The 11865-nt window shown below is 48.6% G+C and overlaps 1 protein-coding gene across 1 annotated transcript in view; it reads left to right on the top strand.

Moving 5' to 3' along the window:
• PSMF1 (proteasome inhibitor subunit 1) overlaps positions 1-1565 on the top strand; it is a 34359-nt gene extending 32794 nt beyond the window's left edge. Inside the window, exon 7 of the mRNA XM_084887711.1 lies at positions 542-1565. Coding sequence (XP_084743837.1) covers positions 542-572 — 31 coding nt within the window. The 3' untranslated portion in view covers positions 573-1565. The remainder of the gene's footprint in view (positions 1-541) is intronic.
• Positions 1566-11865: the final 10300 nt, after the last annotated feature.

The following is an 11865-nucleotide window of genomic DNA, read 5'->3' as shown; positions in this document are numbered from 1 at the left end:
ACTGCTTGCTTCTTGGAGGGCAGAACCCTCAGTCCCGCCTTACCTGACCCAGGCCTGAGTCTGTGGCTGGGCAGTGGCAGCCTACAAACAGAGCAGACCTGCGCACTGATCTCTTTTTACCACTAACTTATTGAGTGACCCTGAGTCCCTTCCCCTCCCATGGCTTTGTGCCACCTGTGGAATCTGAGGTGCCCTTCCCATTCTGATGTCTGCTTCTGTGTATGCCAACCCCTGGAACTGGGGCAGAAGGAAAGGAAGGAAGGTCCAAGGCTTTATGTGGTACTTACAGAGTCTCACTCTGTGCCTCTCACCCCCCGTGGGGCCTAGCCGAGCACAGGAGCACGGGCTCCATCTGAGCATGGTGTGGAACTCCGGGAGGAGTGGGAGGCCAGCCTCAAAGCCATTGGCTGGGGTGGATGGAAGAACTAGTCAAGCACGAAACCACCCAGGAAGGCATTCCCCCCAGGGATCCCCGCCTCTGGAAGCCTGTGCCCTCTGTCCAGGCCCACCTGACCTTTGGTGTTCTTCGGATCCTTTTCAGCCCGAGGAGGCCTGACAGAAGTGATCAGTGATGAACCTTATGCTGGAGTGGAGAGAGCACCATAGAGCACCAGGCTCAGACGCAAGACATCAAAGCACTAGTCACTTTGATTCCACAACTAGCATTTCAGCCATGTTTCATTTCTCAGCTCCTTGGGTTCCTTCCCCTAAATTAGGACATATTATTTCTCTGTGGGCAGGGGCTACCAGAGCCTTTCTGAGGTATCTGCTAATGTGCTACACCCTGGGACTGCCTGTCTGCCCTGCCAGAGAGTGGTTTAAGGGTAAAATAAATTGGCCCGTAGGCCCAAGGTCAACCTGAGATGTGGAGGCTGGGCCAGGGTGGGAGGCTAGCATGAGTGGGCGCTCTGGGCATTTCTGGCAGACCCCATCTCAAGCACTGATCTAGTAAAAGACCACCTTGGTCTTTTGGAACGTGTGTGCTCTGGAGAAGGACCAAGGGGGGCAGAGCTGCAAATATAGTCATCAGTCTAGTTTGCTTCCCCAGGGGCCAGCGATGGTGGAATGTTTTTGTTTTGCAATTGGGTCATACCTGCTACCAAAAGGACATGGGCAATTAACTCATAAAAGCATCCTTTCCTATAAAAGGAGGCATTTAAAAGAACATCTGATAAGCAGGGAAGGGGGATAGATCACTTTTAGAACCCTGACTCAGAGAAAAGACAAGATCGAAACAATAAATTTGCCACTTAGATTTACTAGTAGCAGAGGTTGAAAGGATAGTCCAATACATAATTCTGTTTTCTGAAAACAGAAACTTTAGTGATTCATCTTCAGAATCAGCCATTTTGTGTGTGGGTCTCCTTGCATCAAGGACATTGAGTAACACAGATGATGTCTTAGTTCCATGGGGCTTGTAGGAACTTCTAGGTCAAGCTGTAGTCAGGCCTCGTCCTTCCTTCTCAGCCATAAGTAATTGCCAAGCAGCAAATGGGAACGGTTCGGGGTTGTTTTTTGGAACCCTAAAGGTTGGAGCCTTAATAAATATCAGCACTTAAAAACCTAGTTCTCTTTTTTAAATAATTTTGTATATAATTCACATACTTATGAAGTTCACCCTTCTAAAAGTGTGCATTTAAGTGTTTTTTATTTTTTTTTTAAATATATTTTTATTGATTTTTACAGAGAGGAAGAGAGAGTTAGAAACATCGATCAGCTGCCTCTTGCACACCCCCTACTGGGGATGTTACCGCAACCAAGGTACATGCCCTTGACTGGAATCAAACCTGGGACCTTTCAGTCCGCAGGCCAACGCTCTACCCACTGAGCCAAACTGATTTCGGCCACTTAAGTGGTTTTTAGTGTGTCCGTATTATGTGCACCCATCACTATATCTAATTCCTGAACATTTTCACCACTCCAAAAAAAAAAAAACCCATACCCATTAACAGCCACTCTCCATTCCCCCTTTCCAACCCCAGGCAACCACTAGTCTATTTTCTGTCTCTAAAGAGTTGATTATTCTGGACAGTTCTCATAAGTGGAGTCATATAATACGTGGCCTTTTGCACCTGTCTTCTTTCAGTTAATGTTTTTAAGGTTCATCTATGTTGTAGCATGTATCAATGCATCATTCCTTTTTATGACTGAATGATATTCTATTATATTAATATACCACATTTTCTTTATCCATTATCAGTTGATGGACATTTGGATTGTTTTTACTTTTTGGCAATAATGAATACTATTGCTGTGAACATTGTGTACAAATTTTTATGTGGAGGTGTGTTCTTAATTCTCCTGGATATAAACCTAGCAATGGGATTGATGAATCATATGATAATTGATACTAAACCTTTTGAGGAACTGCCAGTCTGTTTTCCAACTTTGCTGTGCCATTTTACATTCCCAACAGCAGGATATGAGGATTCCAGTTTCCCTACATCCTTGTCAATATTTGTTAGTCTTCTTGTGTATAGCCCTCCTAGTTGGTGTTTTGTCCTCTCTTTAAAAAAAAGAAAAAGAATTTTGCCCTAGTCAGTTTGCTTAGTGGTTAGAGTGTTGATCTGTTAACCAAAAGTCACGGGTTCAATTCCCAGTCAAGGGCATGTACCTCAGTTGCAGACTCATTCCCTGCCCCAGTCGGGGTACAAATGGGAAGCAACCAATCGATGTGTCTCTCTGACATTGATGTTTCTCTTCCCGCCGCCTTCCTCCCTCCCTTTAAAAAATAAAATAAATGGAAAAAAGATCATTGGGTGAGGATAAAAATTTTTAAAAAAATAATTTTTACCTAGGCCAAATAGAGTGGAGACCAGAGCCAGTCCCCCTTGGGGAGCAGACCATGGCTTTGGTGACAACCTTTGGGATGACCATGGCTGGTGAGCCATAGAATAATTGGGTTTGAATTTGGGGGAAGGTTGCGGGCTGGATGTGAATCGGACAGGTGCTGTCTGCAGTTAACTTCCCGTGACCTTCCCAAGTCTAGTGACATTCATGGCATCACTTTTGCTTGGTTTGAACTTTGTTTATCTGGTGGCTTACAAGTGAAATAAAGGTTTTATTCCAACTCCTGTCTTTTGGTGAAGTGCCATAGACCACTGCACTACCATCCCTGGCACCCCCCACATTCCCACCTTCTCTTCTTGCCTTATCTCCTCCTAATTTTGAGCTGGCTGTGTTTCTCATTGCAGTCATCTACTCAGTCATGAGCTTCTGACAACCACCATTAAGAAGCCATGAGTCTCTTGAGACTGACTCCAATGTATTATGTTCAAAATGGAGACTTTATATTCCTGCTGGATGGCCAGTACTGCTGACACATGGTTAGAAAATGGTAGCAAGCTCCACACAACCTCACTCTTTGGAACTCAGCTTCCCTCATGGCTTCCTTTTCTACTGTCATAGTGACATTCTTTTACTGACCAATGCCTCACTTCAGAGAAGGAGAATTAGAATGTATGGGACAGTTAATGTCCTCTGCCACCTTCTAATCTTGCCTACTTTGGTGCTGTGCCAATAAAATAGGCCCCACCACCAAGGAGAGGAAAGACACCCTCCTCCCCCCCCCCCCCCACACACACACACACATTTATGTCCTCAGCTTTCTCTCATAAAACATGCTTGTGGGCCACTACCAACCATTGGAGATGTTCAATGACAGGCAATCAAGTCCTCAGCTTTTGTTTGTCCTCGGGATACTACAATACAAGACACACCCAAGTCACTTCAGCTGTGCGTGGCCCTGGATCTCACCTGTAGGGTGGGTCAAAAGGCAGGAATGGTGAGTAATGATGGGTGGCAAGTCTCAAGTGAATAAGGACAGACTAAAATGCAAAGAGGAACAGTGATAATGAGGTTCCAATAATCCACTAGTGGCAGGGCTAGGTAGGAGGTACCAAGTGAAGGCCCAGTCCCTACTGAGTCTAACTGCAGTCTAATAGAGAAGTCTGGGTGGCCCCATAAGGCCTTTTTCCATATGAACTGCATAAAATAAGAGTGATGTGATGGGGAGGGGGAGAGGGGTCCTGCTGAACTGTTAGTCCAGTGGTTAAGCTGCAGTAAAAAGAAATTACTTGGGCTTAAAAAAAAAGAAAAGGGTATAGAGATTTAGCAAGGTTACATCATCATTGTCATTATCGGGATCAGGAAACTCCAGAGCCACACAGCAACTATATAGATCCGCAACAGAAAGTGAACACCCTTTATACTGCCATCTTGACTCCCACTCAGCTCAGCTCAAATGCAAGGCTTAATTGAATGCATCTGACAGAACCTATATCATCTCTCTAACCATAGATGCAAGAGAGCCTGAGAAATGTCTTTGTTCCTTTTCCCGCCTTTCATTCAGGAAGGTGCATTGGGTCAGAGGTCTGGTCTCCTGGTCTCATGTCTGTCTGCACTGCCAGCCATGCTTCCCCAGCTCACCTGAACCTTCTGCGATGCTTGCTCAAAGTACACCCTGAGCCCAAGCCAGACAGGGATCTGGCCTTTAAATCCATGTTTATGAGTTCCTCAGGTGATTCACATTATTTGGCAAGTATGAGAACTGAGAAGGGAGGAAAAGACTTTCTACATGGGTATTCAAATCAGCAGCAGCACCTGGAAACTTGTTTGACATGTAGACTCTCAGGCTGCACCCAAGACTTATTAAATGGGAGTCTTATGTGCATATTAAAGTTTAAGATGCTCTAGTGTACAAACTACAATATTTTCCTTCACCTGGATATCAGGTGCAGTCTTCTTGGCTCATGGCACAATATGATTAGTGCATGCAAGAGCCCTTGTTTTAAGTTTTTCTACTTTTACCCCCTGAATCCACTCCATTTGCTTGACCCGTGAATCAAATGTGTCTCATATGTTTTTAAATATGCATACATTCTTGTACTATAGAATACATTATATCTTCAAATAATAACCATAATGTGATACTATCCTCATTTTCTAGGCCAGAAAAAGAGACTTTGGAAAGGCCCAGTAATTTGCTCAAAACCAAGCCAGAGTCTCAGAATCAGGCAGGCATTGGTGCACTCTCAGCCCTACCTTTGCCGGTGTGTGGCCTTATCTGCAAAGTGAGCATCGCCTCTACCTTCGGATTGTTGTCGGATCCGGCCAGATGTGTCCTATAAACAGATAGTTGGAGCTCAATGGCTACCAGCTATTACTATTACTGAGCCACATGAGCTCAGTGGCTACCAGCTATTACTATTACTGAGCCACATGAGCTCAGTGGCTACGAGCTATTACTATTACTGAGCCTGGTGGCTCACGGACAAAAGGAAGGGAAACTGCCCTCCAGTGCTGGAAACAAGCATTATCTGGTACTCAGTATACTAGGTTTTTCCTAGTCATGTGTAGTATCTTAGCCACCCCTGCTATAACACTGTTGGCAGCATTGGTTGAGGTGCTGGACTTGCCCTCTGGGGGGTGGTAGCATGGTGGGAAAACTGGGTCCACCTAGTTCTAAAGCCAGTGCTCTTTCTGTAGAACCGCTGCATCTTATGCAGGTGAAGAGCATGGATCCCTGAGAAACACCTATTTCTGAAGCTGGAAAACGAAGTCAGGGCTTGTGCAAGACAGGAACATAACCTCAGGATGGTCTCAGTCCTGTCCTGTTTGTCAGGTTAGCTCCTGTATCTGAGCACTTCCACATACAGCCACGGCGCCCAGGGCACCCAGGTGAGGGGCATCTGCAACCACCCAGCACAGGAGCATTAAACAGAAGAAACAGGCCCTTGAAATCCCTGTTATGGTGAGCGCCTGAGCACCTCCACGGGGCCCCAGAAATGGGCTCGGGCTCTGTGCAGGGCTCTGTCACCAAATAATGCTCACCTCTGCCTCCTGAGCTGAGTAGGATAGGAGCTACTCTCCCCGTTTAACAGATGGAAAAGCAGGCCCAGAGCAGTTAAGTGACCTTTCCAAGGTCATGCAGACCACAGAATTTCTAGCTCCAAGGCTCTCCCTAAAAATGCTCCAAACAGGTTGGCCTCCCAAGTGACTAAAATATACGCCTTTTCTCTCCCATCTCCCTTTTCTCCCTCAGCCTGAGCAGTAAGAGGAAGGAGCCGTAAGGGTTCAGCACCTTGGTCAGCGCCCACCTTCCTCGCCGCTGCCAGACAGCCTTTAGGACAGGTTAGGTCGGAGTCTGCTACCCAATCCAGGATGGCCCACTCCTGGGACAGACAGGCATCCCTAAAAGACGGGCACCTGGCTGTAGGTGTCCTTCCCCTCCTCATATTAGAACCACAGGAGCACAGTCTCATCCTGTAGACTGCTTGGTGCCCAGGGCATAAATTCAAGCGAGAAGCCTAGGAAGGAGAGAGGGACATGCAAGGGCCCCAAGCATGGTGACCTTGGGCAAGTCTTTTAGCTCTTCTCACCTGCAAAATGGGGATAAAGGTGGGCCTGACTGTCGCCAAGGTCCTATCCATCTGTGAGATTCCGTGATTTAAAGTGGGCTGGGTACCTGACCAAGTTCAGTACTCCCTGACCTGCCCTCTCCCCCACAGAACTTTCCAGCTCACATTTAAACCATGGGCCTCAGAGGGGCAGCCCACAGCCCATATCTGTCCACAAACATGCTCTGACTGGCCTGCATGTTATTAAATTTAGTAAGCTGCACAATGGCATATTGTTGAATTTGAGTCCTGACCACTATTTAGCAGCTCTCATCTTGTGACCTTGGGTAACCCACCTGTTCCTCGGCTGCCTCATCTGTAAAATGGAAGGAAGATAGCATCCACTCTGCAAGGTGGTTATGATGTTTAAATAAGCTAGCAGATGTAAAGATTTAAAAGAGTGCCTGGCACAGAGAGGACACTATTTCATGTAAAGTTTTGTGTGATGCATGACTGGCTCACTGAAATATAGTAACAGGAAGTCTTTTTATTCTACCAACCTCTGTTAATTCCCCCTTTCTCATCTCAGCAATGAGCGTCCAACCAATAGCTAACTGGTCAATTTGATTTTCAAACTTAGTCCAATTTAAAACTTTCCTACTCACAGACAGTTCTGAGATGTCTCCTCAGATCTCTTAAATCCTTGCTCCACTATGGTGGGGTAGGGAGGATGAAGGGAGAAAAATAAACTATCTCTTCACTGGCCATGATGTTGGGGATTGTGGGGAGATGCTCTTATTCTAATTCACACTGTTTTTGATGTGTGTGTGTGTGTGTGTGTGTGTGTGTGTGTGTGTAGGGGGTGGGGGTGTTTGATTGGTTGGTGGTTTTTGTGTTTTGTTGTTTTTTTGATGCTAGGGTCTCCAGAAGACAAACTGAATAATTTGGGGAATGATTAGAGCTTCATCTTAGACTCTCAGAGAAGAGCCGGGGTAGTCAGGGTGTCTGTCCAGTCCACCAAAAGCCCCACAGTCCATCTGCTTATTAAGGAAGTATGCTGGGCTCCATAGCCACCTGTACCACCCCATGCTCCAGCCTCCCTTCACTGCCTTCATCAACACTTGGTACCCAGGAGTGCCAGGGTCCTTCACCTCCCTCCAAGGCCTCAGAACACTGGGAGGGGATGCAGGACTTCCCTTCTTCCTCCCTAACTGTCACTACCGCCATCCCTTCAAGCTAGCATGGCTGTTCCCATAGGCCTCCCACACCAGGAATTCTGCAGGTCAGACACAGACCTCGTCCCCATGTTCACAATTGCCCCTATGCTCCAGAAGATGCCTCTCAAGCCCTCGAGAACACCTTCCTTATATTTTTCATCTGTTTGGTGCTACACCTCCAAACCAGCACAGAGACCTTTGACACTCAGATTTTTGTTGGAAGAATGGATTATCTTGGATGAGCAGTACTCGAGTGGTCTGCAGGCCCTGTGGTTCAGCAGCCTCCAGCTGAGAGGTAGAGCTAGTCCACTTCCTGAGAGAACTCCCGTCTCTGTGAGTGATTTTGTAAGCCCTGGGCAGGGGCGAGGGGAGGTACCCAGCAGAGCACTCTCTTGTCCTCAGATTAGGCCTGTCACAATACTCAGGCAGTAGGATAATCCTTTTCTCCACCCTTTTACCTACACAAAGGGCAGATGTCCAGCTGATTTTTTAGAAATCATAAATTCTGGCAACCCTAAATTCATCCATCATAGTGCAACAGCCAGCCCGCGCTGACACAGGCGCCCCCTTTAATCCTGCCACTGCTGTCCACAGCCACCTGCTTCATTCGTGAATGTCACCTACAGGCATTGGCGTTTGGGCCCTTGCTTTCATTTTTTATGGGGGAGGGTGGAGTCTCTCAGGATGAAAGTCAGATGCTGTCAGTGAGTCAGCAATAGTAACAATTCACCTGTGGATATTTAACCCCTAGGAGTGGCTTCAGTAAAAGGTGTGGACAGAGAGGAATCAAAAAGGAAGGGTAGGGCCGAAACCGGTTTGGCTCAGTGGATAGAGCATTGGCCTGCGGACTGAAAGGTCCCAGGTTCGATTCCGGTCAGGGCATGTGCCTTGGTTGTGGGCACATCCCCAGTGGGGGGTGTGCAGGAGGCAGCTGATCAATGATTCTCTCTCATCAATGTTTCTAACTCTATCCCTCTCTCTTCCTCTCTGTAAAAAATCAATAAAATATATTTATTTAAAAAGGGGGGGGGGGAGTAGGGAGAGATTGGAGGAAGAGAATAACTGGGAGATAGAGAGGGATGGTCTTTTCTGAATGCCCTTGACCTTACCTCAGTATTGGCCCAGATGCCCCACCACCCTGCTCCCCTGGCCAGCTGGCCTCATTACCCTTCCCCCGGGTCTGAGAGCAGCAGCTGCCACCTCAGCCTTGGCAGCTCAGATGCTTAGAAGGGACAGGCTGCCGAGATGGAGTCCTAGATTTTGAGGTCAGTTCCCTGGCTGCAGCTGGAGACCACAGTCCCAGGGACTGGCCTCCCTAGTGCCAATGTCACCTCTTCAATACACTTGGCTTCCAAAGTCTTCCTGCCACACACATCTGCAAGCAACCATAATGGTTGACTGAGCCTCAGCACATACTGGGCCCTGTGCAAGGTGCTGAACCAGCAAGAACTTGAGTCCTCATAACCCAGTGAGTTGAGGACTGGTCGTCCCCATTCTATAAATGATGAAATGCAAACTCCCACGATGATGCCCCTGCCTTACAGAATGCCTCATCTCTATACTCCAGCACAGAACCCGCAGGCCTCCCTCCCAGCTTCCTTCTCCCCAATACACACCGGGCTGTTTTATGCCCCTCAGCCTCTGTTTATGCTGTTCCTCTGCCTGGAATACCTTTCCTGCCCCCCTCATCCAGTACTGCCTCACTGTTTTAAGATTCCTATTAGATATCATCCCTTCCACAAAAGCCTCTTCTAATCCCAATTCAATCAGACAATCCTGTACTTCCTCTGTACCCCCACCCCCAACACACACACACACACACACACACACACAGCCTACTGGGCACTGTCCTGTTTCCCTAGATGGCCTGTGACCAACTCAAGGGCAGGTGCCATTTGCCCCATGGTGCCTTGCCCAGGGAAGAATGCAGATTAGGTGTGAATGGACAGATGGACGGGAATAGCTAACATTGAGGGATTATGAAGTGCCAGGCACTGTGCTAAGTGCTTTGCAGGTGCCAATTCATTAATTGCTCACCATGTCTTATGAGGAAGGCACTATTAGCCACCCCCATTTCACAGATGAGAAAACAGAGGCTCAAGTGCATTAAGCAGCCACCAAGCATCCAGGGAATCAGATTCCAGAGTCTTGCAGGGCCTTTGTACTTTTATCTGATGGATGGTCCCCATTGGACCACCTCCATAACGGGCCCTGCCCCCAGTCACTCAGAAAGCTCAGAAGTGCCTGGCCTCCTAGGAGGAGGGAGGCGATGGTCTTGCCATCCTCTGCACCATTCAGCTACCCTGGGCCCTCCCATCTGCTCATTAACAACCCGGCCCAGGAAGAAGAATGACGTGAGGAAGAGGGTGTTCTGACCAAAGACAAGAAGATACAGCATGCCCGGGGTGCTACTCTCTCTCGCCAGGCTCTGGTCACTGGGGCATTTGGTTTTCTCAAAGGAGGGGAGTTGGGAGCTTGGAGAGCCTCTTGACTGAATCCTGCCTGGCTCCACTACTCTATCCCTGAAGATACCCAGCACTTGACAGTAAATGCTAACATACCTACCACTCCAGCCCAGGCAGGTCTCAGCAAGCTTCTCCTTCCCTTAGCTGAAGTTCACCTCCCCGTGGACAAGTGAAGCCCATTCTCTCCCAGGGAAACCAGCAGACGCAGCTGGAGGTGTCTCCTTGACTTCATCAGTACCACCGACACCCCACTTCCCTCCCAAACAGAACCTATAGACAGAAACCCACCGCCTGTGTCTCAGTGATGCCTCCCTTCCTCCCCTCCTCATACCCCTCCGAAGCTCTCCAGACACAGGGTAACATGCCCGTAGCTTTAAAGAGCCTCTGCTTGGTTCCCCATTCTCCTCAATCCCCAGAGAAGGCAGGTGGGGAGGTTCCCAATTTTATTCGGAGGACCAGGGAGGTGCAATGATTTGCACAAAGGCCTACAGGGAAGGGGTGGCCTGCAGGACCCTGCTCACCTGGTTCCCAGTCGAGAACCACACCGAATTCCAGGTAGAAAATGCTCCCTGGACATCTCTCTGCTTCCACCCATCAGGGAGCAGGAAGGATAGAGAGAGCAGCTTAGTATGGAGAGAGGAGACTGTTGCTGTGAGTTAGCATCCTGAAAGCTGCAAGGCCTGTGGCTTCTGAGAAAGAGAAAACGTCATCCATAGTCCAGAGGCCGCCCTGGCTGGGAGCTGCTGCAAGAGCACATGTCCTTGGCTTCTGAGCTAGGTCAGACCATGGAGAGCTGTGTGTGTGTGTGTGTGTGTGTGTTCATGCACAATGTGAGTGCATATGCATGCACAGGCATGTACTCCTGCAGGTGTGCATGTATGTGTAGGTGTAGGTGCATACATGGAAGGAAGAGGACATTTTAAAGAGAATCCCCATAATTTTATTAACAAAATAAACTGATGGATGGAGCGGATCCAGATATCTGAAAGCATGGAACAGAGTGTGGAATCTTGGAGAGAAGGCCGGGGGAGGGGAAAAGAGGTGGGGATGGATGGGTAGGAGATGATCAACCAAAGACCTTGTATGCATATATGCACCAGCCAAGGACACAGACTATAAGGTGGTGAAGGCCTGGGGTGGGGGGCAGGACTGGCTGGAGTGGAAAGGGGAACATATGTAATACTTTCAACAATAAAGATTTTTTTTTAAAAGAAACATATAAATAAATAAATAAATAAATAAATAAATAATAAAATCACTAAGAAGGTGATGCTTATTCCCAAGGAAGGGAGTGATAATGGCCTGGCTGGCAACTGAAGCATGAGCATCTGGCATGGAAGGGCAGTTCCCAGGTGACCTCTAGGCCCCGGGCAGCACCTGGGACCTCGGGCCCCTGTATGCACTCCCTCCGCCTGAGTCACAGTGCCCGAGTCCCCACACCATGCAGTGTTGAGCGTGGCCTCTAGGCCGCCCAATAACACCACACAGAAGCTGGGCAGACAGCGTGCTCTCTCCTCGCAGACCACCTCCTGTGTGAACCCACTGGGACCAGCCCCTACAGTCCAGGCGCTGCCGCAGGAACCAGTGGCTGTGGCCCAACTCACCCGGAGAAGGCCTCGGGGGTGGGGGCGAGGGTAGGGAGACTTCCCGGCGCAAGCCCGGGTGTCCCGGGGGAGGGTAGCAGGGGGAGTGAGAGTGAGCTCAGCAGACACCCTGCATTCTCACTGCACCTTCTTTCCCATCACCCCCACCCCCAAGTAGCCAGTGAGAGGTCATAGTGCATCGCCTACACCTGCCATGTTCCATGCTGCCCCCCTGGTGATCAGCACACATCATAGCGAGCAG

Source organism: Pipistrellus hanaki (assembly GCF_964339955.1).
Source record: "Pipistrellus hanaki genome assembly, chromosome: 6".
In the NCBI taxonomy this organism is placed as follows: domain Eukaryota; kingdom Metazoa; phylum Chordata; class Mammalia; order Chiroptera; family Vespertilionidae; genus Pipistrellus; species Pipistrellus hanaki.
This window is presented reverse-complemented; position numbering and strand designations above follow the sequence as displayed.